The following is a 22,672-nucleotide window of genomic DNA, read 5'->3' as shown; positions in this document are numbered from 1 at the left end:
AATTATCCACCTCCATCCTCTCCAAAATAAATGAACACATCAATCAAAATGTACAATTCAATGATTGATTCCTAAAATGCCTATCCAAAAATATTGGGTAATTGTGATGAGGTACATGGTACCTCCCAGTGGGAAATGGGCCAGATAAAATTCTAACAGGATAATAAAAATTTGGTACAACTGAAATTCTGAGGGAAACTTCTGAGTGTTTGATAGATATGTAAGAGATGCAGAGCAGTGATTAGTTTGCTAGCCAATAAAAATATATTTCATGCTTAGGCATGCTGGGGTTTTTCCTCAAACCCTAGACCAAAGGTTTTCAAATTCTGTTTAATTTCTGACTTCCCATTTCCAGAATTTTTTCCATCTCCCCCAAAAGGACCATGAATCATTTTTAAGCATGGTCACCAAACTTGATCAGGTATGTGTACATCTGATCTCCCTGTAAATGTCCCAGAGTCTGTAAAAGCCCAATGAGAAACAAGCAGCGATTCAAATCTTCTTCTTCCGGCCGCAAGATTTAAATAATACAAAATGTTCACCAGTAGAACAGCCAACCAAGGTGCCCAGTTCTTAATCATCCGTTGGCTCCAGTCTGAATAATCCTCTAAAATAACACAGCATAGTCAAGGCAGTACAGCCGTGGTGCGTACCCGCATACTGCTAATTCCTTTTGCACTTGTCTGTACCACACAGTTTAGCACTTTATTACATGTTGGCTTGTTACCCAACTGTTCCATGTGTGTTTCTTTTCTTTCAAAATACATTCTGAGATGCTGAAGAGCTGGCGCCATGGTTTAAACACCTATGTATTCCATATAATACGTGGCTTGATATCGTGCACGTAACAGAGGACTTTATACTTGTTTAGGATTTGTTCCTTTTGAAGTTTCTTGGGGCAAACATCCCTTAGAAAAAGTTTTAAAACTTGTTATTTCTGCTGAGGTTTTTCACAAGACAGATTACTACTCAGCAAAATAACTGGGCTTATTTTTCTTTACAATTAGATCAAAATCACTTACTCTCCTGGGAATCACGAATTGATTAGTAGCCAGGATCAGTTTAATAGAGTCACTAATTCTTAGTCACTTTGTGTTAAGTTCATAAATAGATCACAACCTGTGTAATTTTTAATAGTACCATGTCCCAGTGTCAGCTGCATCAACAAAGGCTATCTAACTTTTAAACAATATATTCCTCTTTAATAGGATCTCCTAATATGCAAATTAAGGTATTAGCCAAATTAGATCTTCCAAAATTAAAAGAGTATGTGTGTGTATACACAGTGCTTTTATTTCTTTATTAGAATTCATCTATCAAGAGTATAAATATATTCTGCTCTTCTAAATTTTGTTTCTGAAGTGAAATTTCATGTATATATAAAAAGAGACCATCGTGTATTTAGTAAATTTAATGTTATAATCAACTTACATTCTATGTAGACAACACAAATATATAAATTCTGGTTTTATTTTAAAACACCATGCCAGTGAGGCATAAAATTGCATGGGCACATGTTTTTGGTTTTTAGGTGCTTATATTAGCATAATTAACTTACAGATCATCAGGACAATTTCTCGGTGGCTCCAGTCTCCCTCCTGTTTGCACATAGTTTAAAACATCAAGGTTGGAATGAGTTGGATAAGGCTGATGACCAAGAGTTAAAATCTCCCAAATCAGAATTCCAAAAGACCTAAGGATGTTAAAGAGTTTACTTTAATTATACTTATTACAAACACCACGTTTAGAGTAGTTTGTCCAATGTAATTATTCCTGGGGCTCTTGGGATCTACTATGTGATTGGCATTATTGGCCCCATAAAACGCAAATGGGAGACTTAAAAGCAAGTTGACCTCAAGAAAAAGTAGGAAAAGCAACTGCCTACTAGCAACACTTCAAAGGTGATAGGAAGGCTTAGGGAACACACACACACACACACACACACACACACATACACACACAGTTTGTTCCTCCCTCTCAGCTGAAACTGCACTGCAGACCTCCATTACTTAAGGCTTTCATAACATCAACATGCAGACTAATGTAGGGGTAAGCAAGAAAGCATTTCACCTTTTTCCCCTTGCTAGTAAACATGAAGGGGAAAGGCCTGAAAGTGAACTGGCAACACTCAGGCCTAATTTTATCTCGTTACCAATTTTGCCTGGGTCCAGTCCAGCTTAAAAATTATTGAACAAATCTTTACATTTTGAGTAGCTCTAATCAAAATTTGGGGTCAACAAGCAAACACGAGTGGCCCTATCTTAATAATAAAGAGATGCCCAAATCTTCCCAATGTCATATTGTTTTGAGATCCATGATTTAAACTCTACCTATAAATTAATGACCACACATCCCAAAAGAGTAGGCATTTGGACACACACTTGGACACTGAGTCATATGTACCAATTCCTCTTAGTCCTAGCCACTACGCTTTTGGACAGTGATAGAATGCTTGAAGTAAATGTATCTATTTCACATATACTAGTAAGATAACGGATCAAAACTGACGAGGGTGAGGGGTGAAAATACTGAGACCCAAGAATAGTCCCACAAGTTTAGATGACCTTTTATATTCCCTTCTGGCTCTGACATTGGCTGGTTCTGCCTGAATTCCTCTGTGTCCTGTTAAACTCACCATACGTCAGATTGAGTAGTGAAGATTCCATCCATCAAACTTTCTGGAGCCATCCACCGAACAGGGAGTAAGCCTTCCCCTGTCTTTCTATAGTAATCATTTTTATAGATGTCCCTCGCGAGTCCAAAGTCCCCAATCTTCACTACCCGTGATGGACTGGTATAGTCTTTCACAGAGACAAGGCAATTCCGAGCTGCCAGATCCCTATGGCAGAAGCTATGTTTAATAATGCTAATAATAAAGTTCCAGAGATCAGACAAAGAACCCTACTAGGTCTCTAGAGAAGAGAGAGCTTTTACAAAAACTTTTGCTATTTTGGGGCGCCTGGGTGGCTCAGTTGGTTAAGCGACTGTCTTCAGCTCAGGTCATGATCCTGGAGTCCCTGGATCGAGTCCCGCATCAGGCTCCCTGCTCAGCGGGGAGTCTGCTTCTCCCTCTGACCCTCTTCCCTCTCTCCCTCTGACCCTCTTCCCTCTCATGCTCCTATCTCTCATTCTCTCTCTCTCAAATAAATAAATAAAATCTTAAAAAAAAACTTTTGCTATTTTGAAATAATGAAATGTTTTAATTATCTTGTATGTTTTACCCAAACCTCAGGTGATTATTGTGTCAATGTCCATTAAGAACCTTGCATCTAGACTATCACCATACCTGTGAATGAAGTGCATCTGCTCCAAGTAGACACAACCTTTTGAAATATCTACACACAGATCTACGAGGTCAACCAAGGTGAGTAAAGGACCGTGAAACTGTAAGAAATGAAAGAAAAGTTACAAGTACTTTTCCAGTTTGTACAAAACATACATGTGATGTTTTAAAGGTATTTTTGTTCTGGTTACAAGAATTCAAACAAAGAGGGAAAGAGCTAGATTTACATACTTTCTACTGAAATATACATAAATAAGACTATTTTTAGTAGGCAGAGGCAATATAGGATCATTACTGGAAAGATCTCAGGGTGTCAGTTCAGACAGACCAAGATTTGAAACCTAGTTCTGCTACTTACGAGTTGTGTGAACTTGCTCACGTTGCTTAATTCACTAAGCACCTTTCTCATATGTAAAATGGAAATAATAATACTGGCCATATAGGATCTGAGATAAGATATGGAATCTGGCTGGTATATAACAGATACTTAATAAATAGTAGCTGCTGTCATAAGATGTAATAATGATAATTTAATCAGCACTAGCTAGTTTAATTATTGGCCCAATGTCACACTGTAATGTCAGTCATGACAATGGGCTTGTTCCTCAGATGAGCCCCCACATAAATTGTTAGCAGCACCCTATTTCAAGGTCACAGATGACTCCTCTCCTCCTTGAGAGCCAGCATGCATATTTAGTTGAGCCTATACCAGCTGCAGTGATTTCTACATAAAAAAAAAGCCAGTGGAAGATTTTATTGGTACCATATGGAAAAAATTCAAAGTTCCTTCCCCGAGGTTACATTCATATATTGTCTTTCTTTGCCATTTCCCTGCAATTACCCTCATTATTATCCTCCCTGTCTGACACATCCCAAACTTGTCTCCAGCCTCTGGTGCTTTAATGAGCCCGCTTCGTTGTGACCCACTGCGTGTGGAGTCTATTACAGATTCCTAAGCACAGCCTCCATGGTGGCCTCAGGCTGCTCTTTTCCTCCACTGAGGTCCCCTAGCGTTTCCTCTCCCAATCTATGCTTCAGCCACACTGGGCCACCTGCAGTTTTTATACCTGCTCTGCATTTCTCAACCGCTCCTCTTTATTTCTGCTACCATTCTGGAATGCTCTCCTTATTCTTGATTTCCATTCACATCCTTTACTGAGCATCTCAAATGATTCCCAACCTTGAAACCTCTCAATTTCTCATAGATGAGTGCTCTTAAGTGCTGCTCCCCCTGCTTGCCCAACAAGCTCATGTCTTGTCCCCAAACTAGGAAGATTCTCCACGTTCTCAGACTCAACATCGCCATGGTCCCGCTCTTCCACACCTCAGTCCGATAGCGAGGCTTGATCTTACCCCCAAGAATCAATCCTCCCACAACACTGTTCAGATCCAGCAGACACCAGACACCGGTCTCTTGGCCTGTGTCTGAGTCCCTCCTGGGTCTCCCGACTGGTTCCTCGGTTCCTCTGTGAGTGGAATCCTGCTCTGCTTTTGGCAAAGCCCACTCTACTGAGGATGCTCCTCACTTAGAATCTTGCTTCTGAACTACAGCCTGGTGGCTAGCATCACGTTCCCTGTGGACAGATTTTAATGCTGCCTGCCTGTGTATGTCTCTAACTATCCCTTGCTCCTGACAGACCCTGTGACAACCTGTTAGGATACCTCATCACCCCACGTTGGGGCTTCTTGACTCCAGATGCTCCTGCCCTGGGCTGTCACCTGTCATCACTTGCCAAACCCCCCAGACATACCCCAGACCTCCACCTGGGTCTGTTCCTGGTCAAAACTTTTCAAGACTCATGTGGGAAGGTGTTGTTTCAGAGACTGTTCTATCCCCTACTTTAGTTGTGTCTCAAATGGAAGACCTCTTCTGTGAAGCCTTCCCAGTTCTCCCGAGTTGGAAATCATCTCTCTCCTCTGAGCGTCTACAATATAGTCTCTACTGCACTCTGATAGGCCCTCCCACTTTCTATCTTAAATAAGTTATTTATATGTGACATACCTCCCTACCATGTGGCAAAGTCTTTGAAAGCAAGAGCCACATCCTTCACTATTGTATGATAAACATGCAGCAAAAAACTGATGAACTGATTGTATCTGGCTATCTATACTATTTTTTTTTTTTTTTTTTTTTTGCCCAGCTGGCACATTTATTAGCATTAAACACAAGATTGTTCTCTTCCTGGACCCCAGGAAGCCACGCCCACAAAGTCCCAAGCTCCTGAAGCAAGAGTCCCTCTGCCCCAGATCTGAAACAAGCTCTCAGGCCTTGGCAGTAGCCTGAGCTGCCCCGAGGGCTGTGAGCTGCTGAATCTTCTGGCTCATCATCTCCATGACAGCCTGTTTCATGGCATGCTTCTCCTGCAGAGCTGGCTGGATTTTCTCCATTTGCTTGGTAAGGAAGTCTATCTTCCTCTTGAAAAAGTCCTTGGCATCCTCAGCTGTCTTTTCTACATAGTAGCCTGTTCCCTCATGGATGAGTACATGTTCCACATCATGTAGCTTCCCAGGGACATACATAGAACTCGTCAGTGGGACGAGTAATTCTTTCCCCTCGTTGTTCTTGTTCAGCACGTTCAGACAGTCCTTGGCTTCCACATACTTGGTCTGTACCACCTTGAGCTGGGCAATGGACGTGGACAGGAACTCCACTTCCTGGTCCAGCTGGTTCTTGAGCATTTATAGCTGCGGCAGGTTCAGCTCGGTGATGTTAACTGACTGCGCCATGTTGGGCTATCTATACTATTTTGTTAGGTTGGTTTTTGGTTTTGTTTTTTACTTTCTTCCCTCTTAATAGAATCTTAGGATATTAGAGCTAAAAAAAAAAAAAAAAGAGTCTGAGAACATTCTCAATTCAATATCCCATTTTATAGGTGCAGAATCTAAGGTCCTGAGAATGAAAGACTGGACTAAGATGTATGAGGCTAGATGCAGTCAATCCTGATGTATTCGACCCAGCACTGCAGTATTGAAGCTGGGGTAGGGAGAAGGACGCTTGGGGCTGTTCTGGAATGTTGCCTCTGAGCACTCCCTGTAGAGACTCGGCTGGCTCCAAATGAACTTAGTGTGATGGGGACTTAGAGCCTGTGGCGTTCTGGCACTCAGCACCTAGCAGCAGCCTGCCCACTGGTTGGAGCGAGGGCAGTGAGGCACGGAAGCTGTCCTGCTCAGGAAAGGCAGCGGAAGAACCCTCGAGAACCAATCAGTGTAACCATCAGGATCCCGACTAAATAGGAATAAATTGGAAAGAGCTGGCCCATATTTTCATTTCATCCCCTCTTCTCTACCCCAAAGCAAACAAAACACAACCTACAGATAAACACAGGTTGTTAAAGATGGGGAGCTGAATGTGTGCATTTTTAGTCCCACTGTCTCCCCAAACCTTACTAAGATGACAGTATAAGGGAAATGTTTATAATCTCATGAGGACAAATACATCAGGAAAATAAATTTAATGCATGAAACATTTTGGGGAAGTGAAGTGGATGGAGGATGGTCCTTCAGCAGAGCCGAGAGACAGTTTAGCTGCCTGCAGGGGGAAAGGCAAGAATCAGACTGTGTTTCACTAGAAAACCCCCTACAGGCATCTCTGAATGTAGGGGTGAGGGGCAAGCCTGGAAGCAAGAGGAATGTTTGGAAGTTTATTTGGGGAGCTAACTAGATCCCAGGTCCTCCCACCACAGCAGGAGGCTTTCCACTGCAGAACACACACACAGAACCAGAACAACTCCAAGTTCAAAGATACCAGTCACACTCAGACACTGTGCTGAAAATGGAGAGGAAAATTAAATGAGAGCCCCTATACTCAGCCTTCGGACCTCCAGCCCCCTCCTCTCTCACCTCCCTGAACTGAGGCTTAGGCATTGATGGCCTAGGCAGGACACCATAAAGATTCCTCTCTGGGGAAAGTGGGGTGTGCCAGGTAAGACACCCAGATATTGTCATTAGAGGATTAAGGGACCCCCCAGTGAAAAAGCAGGGTCCACAGGACAACCAAAAGGAAGCTGCCATAGACACACAGGTTCCAGTCAGCTTCTTAGGCCTCCCTGTTAAATAGGAAGATCAACCACAAATCACCAAACATTTGAGAAAAGCGTCTCACATTACAAACAGATCCCACAACAAAGAGGATAAAGGAAATCAGGACAATGCAGGAAGCAAATTAATACTTTAAACAACCATAATTAGTGTCCTAGGAAAGATTAGATAAGATTTTGCCCATATGAAAAAAAAAACAACACAATATTATTTCAAGAAGCGATCAAAATATAAGAACAAGTCTGTGGAAAATTAAAATTTTAAGTTCTATTTTAGAAGTAACAGGAATCTGCCACAATTGAGAGCACAAATACAGAGTTGGAAAACAGGAGAAAATGGCTAATAGAACAAAAGGGTAAAACAAAGCGGTCCATTATCCAGCTAATAGAGTTTTGAGAACAAGGAAATAGAGGAGACAAAGAATTTTATTTATTAGTAAAAAATAATATAAAAAATCCCAGAACTGAAGGGGTGATTTTCCAGGCTGAGTGTCCAGATTGGTAAAAAAGTACCACAGATAAGAAGTTCCTAAAATTTTCCAGAGAGGAGGGGCAAAAAGCAGGTCACTGATCATAAGTCCAGGAATCAGAATGGCCAAAGACTTCTTAAAAGCAACTGTACAAACTAGAAAACAAAGGCAAAGGGGTTTTCAGCCTAGAATCCAGCCAACTTACTCATCAAGTGTGAGGGAAGGAAAAAGGACAGTTTCTCAAAAAGAGGGGAGAAAAGGAGACTTTTGCCTCACATGCATGCTTTCTCTCTTCTACAACAGAACAAAAATTCATGGAATAGAGGAAACTAAGGTCCAGCAAGAAAATCAGCAGGGTAAGCAAATGTGAAGGGAACTCCATGGAAAACAGCTCTGCAGAGAGCCCAGAGGACAATCACCCACATTGGCTCCGGGAGGAGAGAGTGTCCAAGAAAAAAACCTGTTAGGTGTTAGATCAGCTGATCTATTTAACCACAGTGATAGAAGCGCCACAATTCTGTCAAAGGGTTGAGATATATAAAAAGTGAAGCAAATGGGGGAAAATAAAAGAGGTGTTTATTATTCTCACCCAAGGGGGGGAAAAAACCATAATCACAGCATTTGAGTAGCTCAGCTGCTAGTAGTAGTCATAGTAATGTAAATCTGCACTATTGATTTATCTGAAAATTGTGGTAACTGTCAGAGGATGTGGGAACAAACTTTTCAATGTGTAGGGCTCGTGGGGTTTGGGCTGGTACTGAGTCAGTCTAAGAGAGTTAAATCCTCACCTCTCACAGTAGGGGAGTCAGGAGATTTCCCTCAAGATTGAAAAAAATCAATGCGCAGCCGTATACAGAGTGTGTAGGAACATGGCGGTAAATACCAGAAGAAACGTGTAGATGCCTGGCATGTGGGGACGAGACTGTCTTTCACTATAAACCTGGTTCTGTGTTTCAGTGTTTTAGCCGTAGAACGTGCACTTTGATAGAAATAAAAACCAAATTTTTAAAAAATCTTTAAATGGTAGTGTCTTGTTTTGTCTCGTGTGTTTTTCGTCTGAGATGGAAGGTAGTTTCCCACAGGTGCTGTCACAGCTGGCCCTGATCCCACAGACTTTGCAGGTGAGCACTGATGACAGAAGACAAGGGAAGACAAGATGGAGTCTTGCATCCTGTAGGCAGAACTGCAGAACTGGCTGGACTTGTTAGTGTGGTCGTAGAAGAGAAAGCAAGGAACTGGATGGATGGCTTGGAGGAGGAGCTATGAAATCAAGATTTCTGTTCTGGCCAACACAAGTTCGAGACGCCTATGAAAATCCAAACAGATATGCCAACTGGGTAGGGACATAGAGTAGTCAATAAAGACATGAGGGCTTGCAAGTATCAATTTGGGACAGACAGGCATACAGATTAAGTACAGAGAAAGATGTGCCTTTCCAACGCCATACCATCTCTGTTCTCCAGAAAAAATGATTTTGGGAGTGAGGAATTCCCATTAAATATGAAAAACAGCCTCAAATAACCAGAAAATGCCAGAAGTTAGCCCAGGAGGGGCGCCTGGGTGGCTCAGTCGTTAAGCGTCTGCCTTTGGCTCAGGTCAGGATCCCAGGGTCCTGGGATCGAGCCCCGCATCGGGCTCCCTGCTCAGCGGGGAGCCTGCTTCTCCCTCTCCCACTCCCCCTACTTGTGTTCCGTCTCTCACTGTCTCTCTTTCTCTGTCAAATAAATAAATAAAATCTTTAAAAAAAAAAAAGAAGTTAGCCCAGGATTCTAATTGTCCTAATCCAACTGAAGGAAATACAAGAATTCTTTCCACAGAAGTCTTCTGAGGTTTGACCATCAGCCCAAACTGCAGTCTACTGAATTTAAAGAAACTTAGTGGGAAGTTGTAGGGCATTTGCATTACAAAACCAATACTGGGACCCCATTTCCTACCTTTGTCATCCGGGCTTTACGCAAATAGGTAAGAAGGTCTCCTCCTTCCATCAGTTCCAGGATAATGTATTGAGGTTCGTTCAGCAGACAAACTCCAAGCTGCTTCAGAATGTTGGGATGGTTAAACTTGCTACAAGGTGGAAAGAGACAGGCAGGATGACATGACAGCAACAGGCACCCTGGCTGAGGGCCTTTGGGAAATAGAGCAATTCTTTATCTCCAGTTTCCTTCAAAAGTCCTGTTTGCGGGGGGCGGGGGGGAGGAGGGTGTTTTGCTTTTCTCTAATAAACCCAAGTCTCCTTTTCCAAGTACTGGTCCATGTGCTTGCCTTAGAGAGATGATACGGCAACCCCTAGTGGCCAGTACATATGGTTGTAATAGGTGATCTTTAGAAGAAACGTTCACAGGAAGTATTTTATGTTTTGGTAAAGAAAGTAATCTTAACCACTATCCTTCAAAAGATATTTGAAAGCGTTACACTTTCAGTCATCACAAGTATGTAATATTATTCTCTTCCTTTTGGAGAAACAATTCAGACACGCAGGTATGGCTTCCACCATTTTCTCAAGACATCAAACCAAGGAAACCCCGATCTAATGATTAGAACCCTCAGCTGGGACCCCCCCCCCCGGACCACCGTCTCAGGCCCTCCCTTTAAGATGCCTCTGAGCAGTTTTCTTGATGAGCAACTGACTCTAACCTTGAAGATAAGTTTACTAAGACAGAGGATATTTTCATTGACATCCCTGTACTTAAAGCTCTCTCCCTCTCTGAAAAACAAACTGAGGTTTCTGGAGGGGAGGAGGGTGGGGGGATGGGTTAGCCTGGTGATGGGTATTGAGGAGGGCACGTTCTGCATGGAGCACTGGGTGTTATGAACAAACAATGAATCATGGAACAGTACACCGAAACAAATGATGTAATATATGGTGATTAACATAACAATAAAAATTAAAAAAAAAAAAGCTCTCTCCCTTACTCCGGATATTCTAGCCACTATCACACGTTTAGAAGAACATACGGATGTTTAAAGCTGAACAGCCTCAGACGTCACTTGCGAAACACGCTGCTTGTTGAAGGTCAAAGAAATGAAGAACTTTTGCCTGAGGACTGCCTGTTGGAAGACTGGTTTCTATAGAATACTTGTCACCACAGACATATTTATGTTTAAACTTCAGCCATGTTTGTTTGGGGCATGACCTGTGATGCTGGGTCATTTTGAATGTTAACAATTTACCAATCAGATATAAAAGCTTTCTACTCCTATCAAGGGAAAATGAAGCCAGAGCTGCCCCGATACCTCATCAGATGTGCCTCTTTCAGGAACTCAATCTTCTCCTGGTCTGTGGAGCCCTTCTTCAAAGTCTAGACAACACAAAATAAGCCAGCAATCAGTATAGCAGACATTCTGTGAGCTCAGTGGGTTAATGGAGACAATCTTTGATTTGTTTTGTAATATTCACCCTGAAAGCTGGAAATAGATCATGGCTAATACATGTGCATGTGCTCTGCAAACTCATTCAAAACTTAGCCTGTGTTAGAACTAGTGTCCAAGTGGGAAAGCCTGAAAGACAAAAGATCTAGTAATATCTACACAAATTCCCTCCAAATATGTAGACATTTTATTTTTTTTTAAGATTTTATTTATTTATTTGACAGAGAGAGACAGAGCGAGAGGGGGAACACAAGCAGGGGGAGTGGGAGAGGGAGAAGCAGGCTTCCCGCGGAGCAGGGAGCCCGATGCGGGGCTCGATCCCAGGACCCTGGGATCATGACCTGAGCCGAAGGCAGACGCTTAACAACTGAGCCACCCAGGCACCCCAAAATGTAGACATTTTAAAAAGAACAAATTTGGTGTGTAGGCCAGTTTCTTAATTTTCAAAGTTTTCTACTCAATATCTGTTTCCCCCTGCTTCCGTGCTAATGATCTCCTAATTTGTCTCTTAGAGGCAAGATGCCCAGTCCCAGACAATTGGTTGTAATGAATCAGGAAAATTGTGTTTTGTAATTCTCCAGCCTCCCTTGCAAATAGGGGTGGTCATCTTGAGTCAATTCTGGTCAATGCTGTGTAAGGGGAAAACTGCTGAAGGGAAGAGAAGCTTGTGGAAAACTTTCACTTTTTTGAACATATACACCTAACATCATTCCTTCCCCCTTGCCCTGACCTGAATGAAGATGTTATGCCTGATCTTTGGCAACCATCTTGGGATCATGAGGCAACACACATGTTCAAAGTCAAGAGAGTTTCAGATACACTGGCTCTGACCTAACACAGTACTGCACCAAAAACCCGCAGTCCTCTCGTTATGTGAGAAAAATAAACACTTGTTTACACCAGTGAGGCTAGAGTAGTTTAAAGCACTTTTAGATTGCATCATTTGGCAGTGGAGAGGATTTTGCCAACCTCTCTGGTTGTATAGCCCTCTCTCAAAGCAACAAATTCCTAACAAGCAGTGGTCAGGATGTTGCCCAGTTACATAAAAGATTCATCATCCCTCGATGAAAAGGTTTTAGACAAATATGAGAGTCTACTCAGCACTTCCTTAAAACTACATTCCATATACCATGCGAATAACTGTGTCGTACAGGGGTCAGCAAACTCTAGCTTGGAGACCAATACCAGCCTGCAACTATTTTTGTCCAGCTTGAGCTCTGAAAATAGTTGCTCAGCTTTAACTTTGTGTTTTTCCAGCTTTCCTGAGGTATAAGTGACACATTACATTTTCAAACGGCTGGACAAAAGTCGAAAAGAGGGTATTTCTTAACACGTGAAAATGATATGAAATTCATATTTCAATTTTCATAGAGTTCACATATGGACTAGGGCCGTTTCACACTGCGAAGGCCAAGTTGCATCAGTGACAACTGCCCTCAAACCCGAGACATGGAGAACGTGCTTTCCATCCCTGGTCCTCTTATAGTATATTCAAAGGGAAAAACTGCCTGCCCAGTCTTAGCTAATCAGTTACCTTAGCGGTAACTATGGATTACAGAGCTTACAGAAGAAATGGAAGAAACATTGTCATTTCTCTCGTCATGCATGGACTCCCACTTTCAGCTGTCTTTTCAATTAAGATCACTCATATGTTACTATAGTTTTATCCATTTAAATTCATGTAAACGTGCTGACCCGACATGTCAAGGAATTAAAAGATCTGTATTACCTTCACTGCTACTTTGGTTTCTCCACTTCTGGCTCCTAAGATGTCCACTGCTGTCCCTTCATACACTTCTCCAAAGGCCCCACTTCCCAACAAGAGGCACAGAGTCAGTTTTTCCCGAGGGAAGGCAGGAAGACTTTCAATCTCCTCTTGGGTTGGAAGAGTACTGGAAAATAATATTTTTGTTGTCCCAAAATACATTGGTTTACAAGTTGGTGTTGGGTGTTAGTGTTTGAGAAAGAGTATGAGAAAGAGAAATCTCATGATTTTGCAACACTGTTCTATGTAATATAGTGGCAGGGAATCTTGTGTTTCTATTCCTTCCCTATTCCACCTTCCAGAATATTCCTTCCCTATTCCAAAACACAGAGAGCATGTCACGTCACTTCTAGGCACCATAATCTTGATAGAAACATGCCTGTGTGTGCATTGACTCAAGAGTTTTTACTGTAGCTTGTTTTGTTAAAAAGTTGTGAGTTACTAATTTCTTCAGGTAATCAATTTATGTAAAAAGCCATTGCAAATTAGTAATAAATATATATGGGTTTATAAGCCTAAAAAATTTCACTTCAACTATTTCACACACCTGATCCTTTGTGTAAAACAAAATTTAGTGTGACTACAAAAATCAGCTCCTTCTCCATAACTTTTAGAAGCCAACTCTCGGAATATTATGAGAGGGAAAGAATTGTCTAAATGCTTTGAGTTTTTAAAAGAGAATCTTGAATATCAAATGTGCTGAGTATTTTCTCAAGGAAAATCACCTCTGAATCACTAAATTAGATCACCCATGTCTACTTCAAATCTTCCATTTCTATATCTCGGATTATAAATTTCAAGGCCTATGACTACATAATTCCTTTTGGCAAGAGGCCGTAATACAGTGTCTTGCATAAACCACAATATGTGTCTTGCATAAAAAGACATTTAAATATTTTCTTTAATTATTTTGACTACATCAAAAACTCACGACATACTCTATGTTGGCTAATTGAATTTTTTAAAAAAATTATGATGACAACGTAAGTTCAAATCTCAGCTATACTAAAGAGATTTTGTAGGCAATCACCATACAACCTCTGAAAACAGACTCAGATGGACTTAACAGCACAGGCATGGAACCCTTGGAATTCCTCTCTTCTGGATGCTTCCAGTTGAACCAATCATGCTACCGTCTGTTCTTTTCCATTCAGTACTTATGTCCTTGTTTCATTTACTTTATAACTATATGATAAAACACTGGAACACAATGGAATTTTGCTTATTTTCCTTAGGATAGAATAACCACATAATTTGCCATCCATCTCAGGTCACATTTGAAAATGGAAGGGGATGATATTAATAATCAGGCTAGAATAATGAGCATGGACCAGCACAATCGTGGGCAACACGGGACCCATGGGCACTCTTTTTATAGTTGCCCACTCTTCATCTATGTGCCCCGTAGTGATGGTCCAGGTTACATACTGTATGGCATAGCAGGCATTAGCCAGCCCTATTCCAGCTGCCAGACCACGGAGCTCAGCCAACTCTTTGTCTTCGTTTATGAGACCCGTCAGCCCTTCCTTGGGAGTTTTTTGATTCCTTAATTTTCTGTGCCAGACTATAAAGAGAAAAGGACATAATTTACAAAACAAAACATTGCTTTATTTTTTCATCAAGAAATATTAGCATTTTAAATGTTTATATATAAGAACACCATGAGTAGAATAACAGACTTTGATTGAAAAATGTGTCCATAGTAGAAAAACGAATTAAATCTTGGTACAAAGACTTATAAAAACACATAACTTAGAACACATCACCTATTTCATGTCTCAAACCAAAGCTTCATGCATTTCTTATTGCTGTTATAAATAAGTTGAAGGATCTTAATATCAGAACTTATTTCTCAAAATCACCCTTAAACTAGAGGCAACAGAAACCAAAACAAATTTGCATTATAATTACTACATAATTATTTGCATTATAATTAAATTACAAATTTATTTCTGAGTCCAGATAGCTCCAGGTTATGCTCCTATAGTAGATCTGAGGAGTGCTTTCAATTATAATGGCATGCTCCCTTTTTTAAAATGCAGAATACAGAAGTTTATACACATACTCAAGCATACAGAAAAACTATTGGAATGAAACCCACCAAATGTTAGTAGGGGTCTTCTCAGTTGTGAAATCATGGATGATTTATATTGTCTTCTTCATACAATGAGCAAATACTATTTTCATCCTCATAAAAATAAGTGATTTTTGGAAATTTGAAATACAATTATGTCAACCATCTGTACTAGAACATTGGTTCAAAAGTTGAAAACAGCAAGGGTGTTTTGTAAGATGATCGTTAAAATTTGAATTTTATTCCATTGTATATTCTCTATCCAACAGTTTAGAGTTTTATTCAAGGGAAATTCCATCTGAGGGACCACGCAGGGAAAGATCTTAAATACTTGTGCTAGGGCGCCTGGGTGGCTCAGTCGGTTAAGCGACTGCCTTCGGCTCAGGTCACGATCCTGGAGTCCCGGGATCGAGTCCCGCATCGGGCTCCCTGCTCGGCGGGGAGCCTGTTTCTCCCTCTGACCTCTTCCCTCTCGTGCTCTCTATCTCTCATTCTATCTCTCTCTCAAATAAATAAATAAAATCTTTAAAAAATTAAATAAATAAATAAATACTTGTGCTAATGCAATTTTTCAAACTTGAAAAGCTGTCCCTACCCCTCTTCATTTTTTTAAAGGCCCAGCTCCCAGTGATGCCTTCCAAGACCCTGACACTCTGCTGATCTCTCAGTTTTCAATGTCTAAGACCAAGTGTAGCTCTCGGTCCGCATTTCTATCGCAGTGTCCAGCACATGTCATGTCCTCTTGCCTTTTATTTCTCACATTTATATTTTCACACAGGTGCGTCTTACCTCCCTCATTAAATGGCAAGCTGCCAAGGCCAGCAATTGTATATGCTGGCTTCATATTTCCCTCTGCTCCCAGCATGAGGCTAACGTTGCATGTTAGATGCGACCACTCACCAAAGCCAAAGCTGCCGGTGTTTATTTTTAAATCACTGTTTCAATTTTATATTTATAAGTAGTTCTGCTGAGAGCCCCCAGCACAATACAAATATGTTTAAACAATTGCTACTTTTCCTTATTTTAATAAACTCAATCTTTTCTCATGCACTCACCCACTTCTCCTAGTAAAACCACATGCACTGCTACTAAAAGCAAAGGAGCCAATTAGCTTAGCTATACTAAAAAATTCGTAAGTTCCAAATAGGATAAAGACCTTTAAATTCTGAGAAAGTCAGATATCCATAGGATGTCTTGAAAGCACGATAGGTTGTCTGAAATTACCTCATGCTCATCCACTAGAGTTATGGGTTTGAACAATGGTGATGTACACGTAGGCAAGCAAAGGTCAGATGAAAGATTCTTCATGTAATACTCCTTCCCAGTAGGAAAGCAGACAAGCAGTCAAGCCTATATGCCAACTGCCAAATATACTACAGTCATACGTGTAATTCTGGAGGGGCTGGCTTAGCGGCCCAAGCATCAGCTGTGCAATGCTTAGACTCCCTGGAACCACAGGTTAAGATCCTGGCAGGGTCAGCTGAAATTTTTAGCTTTCCCAGTTAGCTAAAGGAGTTCCATATATCATCTGGGTGGAATCTGTGAAAAGAAACCTCAATTCAAGTTTCAGCGTGCTCTCTGATAGTTTACAACTCCAATCAGTTTGGGGAAAGAATAAAGATTGAGACCACTTAGTAACATAGTGGCTTTCTTTATCCTGAGAGAGTTTAGCTTTATGTTTGTAACTTTCCCTTCTATATGAAGAAAAAAGGCTGCAATTTCCTAAATATGTCCTTGAGTATTCTTTTCTGGCAAGTATCGTGTCTGTCTTTTTCTTTCTTTCTTTCTTTCTTTCTTTCTTTCTTTCTTTCTTTCTTTCTTTCTTTCTTTCTTTCTTTCTTTCTTTCAAGATTTTATTTATTTGAGAGAGAGAGAAAACACGAGGGGGGGGGTCAGAGGGAGAAGCAGACTCCCTGCTGAGCGGGGAGCCCGATGTAGGACTTGATCCTGGGACTCCAGGATCATGACCTGAGCCAAAGGCAGACACTTAAATGACTGAGTCACCCAGGTGCCCTATCATATCTTTCTTATAATGCTTTCTTATTATGTCAGGGACTCATAATATCAGTAAGTGATAAGATGATCAAATACCTTATAATCCAAACCAGGACATTTTGGGCACTGAAAGTCCTATTAATGTTTATGCTGAAACAACAGGAATGAACCAGGATGTATGATTACCAAAATAACACCATAGGCCCAATATTTGGCCCCAATATTTCTGAGGTTGTCACAGTATTATCTCATCATTAAAATAAATCTTTAAAAAAAAAAGACTTCTAGGCCCAACACATTAGTATAAAATGAAGAGTGGGAAATAGCTACCTTGCTATCTACCTTTCAGACATCTGAAAGCGCAAGTAGACCCCATAAGCCAGAGATGGGTCATCTGCAAAAGAGGAGCTGCTCTTTCCAAACCGGTCTGTCTGCCTGCCTAGAGACCCAAACTATCCCAATCGAGGACTATCACTGGTCTCCTATTAATCCTTTTTTTTTTTTTACATCCAGAGTTATTTTTCTTTTATTTACTTAAAACTCTAAGCCACAAGGCACTTGTTATGTAGCCAATTTGAAACAAATATTGGTTTAAAGAAAGCCAAAAGTTGGTGCCTTTGTAATTAGTTTTATCCAAAGTACACCATGAAGTGTAAATACAGATATATTTTTCATAAAATAGTTACTCCAAGATCAAAAACGATTCATAGAAGTTAGTACTTATGAGAGTACAGTCAAAGGTAACTGTGAAATTTATGAATTTATTTCATGTGGGAGGTTGAATACACTAAGTGGTAAATCTACTAATATGATCAAGGTTACTACCTGTAGTTTTAAAGCTATTATACTTACCAAAGACCACTGGGATTGTAATAACCAGAAATATTCCAATTATAATAGTAAGTACAAAGCTTGTTTCTGGTATCCAAAAACCATCTAATAAAATAAATGGGAAAAAAAAGTTAATTTGCAGAATAAAGCTAGGTAGTTTCAGGGGTATGCCAGATATGCCTGAACTAGCTCCTACTAGATTTCCGCAAGCCAGTTGTTAAACCACTGGTAGTTTGAGATCACCCATAGCCATAGCGTTTAACATCATAGGACATCAAAGTCAAGGCTTGGTTTGGTTTGGTTTAGTTTTCCAAAGATCTGGCTTACCAATGCACCATTGTGATATACCCACCCAGGCTTCTACTTCATAATAGCTGAGGAAACATGTATAATCTTTTTTTTAAAGATTTTATTTATTCATTTGAGAGAGGGAGAGAAACCAAAGCTAAAGGCCTCGCGTCATAAGAAGCTTTTACCAGTCTGATACGACTATAGCATAGGAACAATGAACTACAATTGGAGGACAAATCATGGAAGGCCTTAAATGCCACACAGAAGTTTGCCCTTGATTCCAAAGGCAGTGAATGGAGAGTCATCTCGGGGATTTCAGAAAGGGGGTTAAGTAATCCAGCTTGTGCTTCAGCTAGATCAACTGTCAGCAGTGTGATTAAGCCAAGAGCACAGGCAAGAAATGATAAATTAGGAAAGCCAAAGTGAGAATAGGAAGATGAGCTCTCAACAGACAGAATTCAAGATGGTAAGTCAACAAAACTTGGAGACTGAGTAGAGGGAGAAATTAAATATGGTATTGAGATTTCTAGTCTATATGATTAAACAGATGATATATCATAACCTAAAATGGGATACACAGTGAAAGATGTAGAAAGCATCATTTTAGGACAGTTGAGTAGAAGGTGAGAGTATGGGGAGCAGGAACATAAGGCTGGATCCAGACCAGACTGTGGACAGCCTGGGAAGCCTATCCAGGAGCACTGACTTGATGTGTTAGGCATGAAAGAGTAGCTGATCATTGCTGAGGAGAAAAATGACATGAGGATTCTGATGTTTTAGGAAGGTCACATCAGATGAAATGAATAGTTCCATAGTCTGGATGATAAATTACACAGTCATCCAATTTATTTCTAATGTTAAGAATTTACTTATCTTTATCTCCAAACCTTTGTGTAGTCAGTTAGCATATAGACAGACATGGTAACATACCTCCAACTAACAGAATATCCTCACTGATTCCACTATAATCACCAAATCCCAGATTATTTGCAGCTACTACTCTGAACTGAAATCTTCCTTTCAGGTTTTTGGACTTCCATGTGCAAATACTACTGCAGGATCCATTAAATGCCATCTTCCATATTAAATTCTGGTTCTGTGAATCATTTGAAATGCCCTTTCTACCAAAAAAAAAAAAGCAAAATGGTAAATATAGAAAATATGAGACAATATATGTATTATTTCTGGACACTCATGTATCATTTTAATGACAGAACTCCAGAGCATCTCCTAGTACACACTTTACCCTTGATCTCATTTCTCTCACATGGTTTGGCTACAGAACACTTAACTGGCTACAGACACTTAACTGACTGAGCCACCCAGGCAGACACTTAACTGAGCGTAATCTCATAAACCCATCCTGGCAATGCATAGGAGCCCACCAACTCAGCCATTGGGAAAATAACAAATAATCAATAGCCAAGAGAAAGCTAAAGAGGTTTTTCCTGCTATTAGAATGTGTAAACTTTCTTCAGAATTTCAAACACATAAGACAATTAGCCCATAGTTTCTAACCTGGAGTTTTTTATTCTTTCTTAATTCTCAGTCTCTTATGCCATCTGTAGTTTATGTATACCACAGCTGGATAAAATAAAATACAGGACATAAAACTGATAAAGAAAGTATAATAGTTCGACTACCAAAATTATCATTATACCTGAGATTCCAAGGTGTATTCCTTCCATTTGTATTGGCCTACACGCCACCTCAAGTCAACCCACATCATTCTATGTGTGACACATGGAAAGAATACAAAAGTGGGGCTCAAAAGATGTAAATGGAATGTCTTTTAATAGAAGCATAAACTGAAGGCAAGCTCAAGGCCTTCTAATTACCTCTTTTGTGATGGGGAAGAACTTTTCAAAGTCTGGGACTTTTCAGACAACAACAGTTTTAGGACCAACCCACAGTAGATTTAGGGATAGCTAGTTCTGCTCCTACAAACTGAGTGGTCATCCTGAAAGGAATGGGTAAGCTAAGACTTTGAGGGACAGGGAATGGGCAAGAACATCTGGAGGGTCAGGGCAGCGGAGTTGCTCACAACTGTTACCAGGAGCTAAGTGTCCTAGGGACGATTTGGCTCCTAAGACTCTTTATACAATGTTTTTGTACATTTTGTGAAGTCTTGTGTTAGGCATTGGCACTTTCATTGTTCAACCCAAACAACTCTGATCCAAAAGAAAGAGACCCTTAAAAATTTATAAAATGTCTCTTCACAGTTACTGGCCACCGAGGAAGACAAGAATTCTGACACTGGTTGAGCATCTTCTATTTATAACCCACCATACTGGTGCTTTCCATTTTGTTTCATTTCACTGAGTTTTCATAACAACCTAAGGAGCTAAATGTCATCGTCCCATTTTACAGATGGGAAAACTTAATTCAAAAAAGGAATAAAGCAAGTGTTTAAACATGGCCCTGGGTTGAAGAACTCAACCAAACTCAAAACTCATGCCTACTCAGGGCGCCTGGGTGGCTCAGTTGGTTGAGCGACCGCCTTTGGCTCAGGTCATGATCCTGGAGTCCCGGGATCGAGTCCCACATCGGGCTCCCTGCTCAGCGGGGAGTCTGCTTCTCCCTCTGACCATCCCCCCTCTCATGTGCTCTCTCTCTCAAATAAATAAATAAATAAAATCTTAAAAAAAAAGAAAACAACTCATGCCTACTCAGACTTTGTGAATGTGACCTTGTTTGGAAATAAGGTCTTCTTAGATGTCATTAAGTGAGGAAGAGGTCATACTGGATTAGGGTAGGCTTAAATCCAAGACCAGTGCCTTCTTGAGAAGAGAGAAATTTAGGCACAGATAAACACAGAGAGCACTGGGTGATGACAGAGCCAGAGACTGACATGATGCATCTACAAGAAATACCAAGGATTGCTGGAAAGTCTGAATCCCCAGAGGCTAAGAAGAGGCAAGGAAGGATTCTTCCCTAGGACCTTCAGAAGGAGCATGGTCCTACTGATACCTTGATCTCAGACTTCTAGTCCCCAGAACTGTGAGAGAATAAATTCTTGTTGTTTTAAGCCACCCAGTTGGTGGTACTTTCTCGTGGCAGTCTTCGGACACTAATACAGTCTGCTCAGCTCCCAAGTTCACACACTTTGCACTACCATTACCCCTGCACCATCAGCAACAACCCGGGTGTACTAGTGTCCTGACTGAAGACAGGACTTTGAGATACCGAAGGTACAGCAATTCATTCCATTATCCCATCATCCCTGTCCTGACAGTAGAGGCTTGGGGCAAGAGAATGCAAAGAATTTATGGAGCTATGGGCTTAAGGCATCACTGAAGGAAACATGCTAAGGAGTCCTAGAAGATGGTGGTGTGGGCGGGCTGGTGAATATAATTACAGTCACAGACCACCAAGACGGCTCAGCAGATTAGAATGTATATGACTCTGCATGAAAACCAGTATTAGGAATTTCGAGGAGGTTTCAGTTAGCAATGCGGCCAATGTAATTCTCTGCCGTGCACAGGAAAATTTTTTAAGGTTATGGGAGTACCAGAGCAAAATGAAGCAAAAATAGATCTAAAGCTCAAGTTGCCAGGACTATAATTATGTAAGTGACTTTTGTCCTTGGAGCTTCTTAAAAGATAGCTTCATGGACCTATGAGGGGAGTGTCTGTGGAATTTGGAATTCTCCCCTCAAGTTGGCATGAAATCAGTCCATCTGAGCCAGTTACCATTTACAGAGCTCCCCATACTGGCTGGCTCTGAGGTTGCTTATGTTCATCAGCAGCACGGTTTTCATTGAAGGCACATTTTCAGACTCTTGGGAGCACACTGGAAACTGTAATCTTCACAATGGATAAAGAATCCTGTGTGACCTATACAGGTCAGACCATTTCGGACCTTGACCTACTTTTACATTCTGAAAAATACCTAGTTCACTGCCGGTTCTCACTAGGCGTTATTCATCTTGCTAAAACAAATCATCATCAGAAATTTACATGCGTACCATCATCTAACATCAAACATCAGCTCAGCTTCTTGAACGAAATAGATATTAAATAAATATTAGTTGCATGTGTCAATGATTGGATTATTTCCGTGAAGTTCAGACAAGTAGTTGCAGATTTCCGAGAACAATGATGTGATCCGCCTTATAATTGGAGTGCTGAGGCTGACTGCTAGGAATTGAGCAGAGAACATAATGGTGCACTCAAGGTCCTTCAACTGAAGATCCTTCATATTTATTTATAAATACACATTCATAAATATTGTTAATTTCGATCTAATAATACCTTACAATTAACTGCTTAGCTCTTTGTAGTTTACAAAGCACTTTTGCAAACAGACGTACCTGATCTCAAGGATATAGTACATAAGCCCGCTTCCGTTATCTTCAGCTTTTTCCCACTGTATTGAATCTTTGCTCCCTTCTAATACTTTTGGAATGCCTGGTTTACTTGGGACTCCAGCTTTGGAAACATAAGAAAATGCTGACTGATAAGTCAGAAGTATAAAATATTCTGCATACCATCTTTCTATAGGATACATTTCCAAAAAGAAAAGCCAAATACATTAAAGAAATATTCAGAAATCCTC

The 22,672-nt window shown here is 40.7% G+C and overlaps 1 protein-coding gene and 1 pseudogene across 2 annotated transcripts in view; both read right to left on the bottom strand.

Moving 5' to 3' along the window:
• Window positions 1-22,672, bottom strand: part of ROS1 (ROS proto-oncogene 1, receptor tyrosine kinase) — a 105,420-nt gene that overhangs the window by 15,421 nt on the left and 67,327 nt on the right. For both annotated transcript variants that reach the window (XM_088024259.1, XM_088024260.1), the window contains exons 33-42: window positions 22,428-22,545; window positions 19,046-19,236; window positions 17,846-17,929; window positions 14,353-14,488; window positions 12,889-13,051; window positions 11,025-11,089; window positions 9,725-9,854; window positions 3,287-3,384; window positions 2,636-2,839; window positions 1,559-1,693 (exon numbers count right to left, since the gene is read on the bottom strand). In XM_088024259.1, the coding sequence (XP_087880385.1) occupies window positions 1,559-1,693; window positions 2,636-2,839; window positions 3,287-3,384; window positions 9,725-9,854; window positions 11,025-11,089; window positions 12,889-13,051; window positions 14,353-14,488; window positions 17,846-17,929; window positions 19,046-19,236; window positions 22,428-22,545 (1,324 nt within the window). The remainder of the gene's footprint in view (window positions 1-1,558; window positions 1,694-2,635; window positions 2,840-3,286; window positions 3,385-9,724; window positions 9,855-11,024; window positions 11,090-12,888; window positions 13,052-14,352; window positions 14,489-17,845; window positions 17,930-19,045; window positions 19,237-22,427; window positions 22,546-22,672) is intronic.
• LOC114219484 (prefoldin subunit 5 pseudogene) lies at window positions 5,413-6,010 on the bottom strand (annotated as a pseudogene).

This window comes from Eumetopias jubatus, unplaced genomic scaffold, assembly GCF_037043125.1.
Source record: "Eumetopias jubatus isolate StellerSeaLion01/CBP00866 unplaced genomic scaffold, mEumJub1_p1.0 scaffold_6, whole genome shotgun sequence".
Classification (NCBI taxonomy): Eukaryota; Metazoa; Chordata; class Mammalia; order Carnivora; family Otariidae; genus Eumetopias; species Eumetopias jubatus.
Note: the sequence above shows the minus strand (reverse complement) of the source record. Positions and strands in the feature narration are given on the sequence as shown.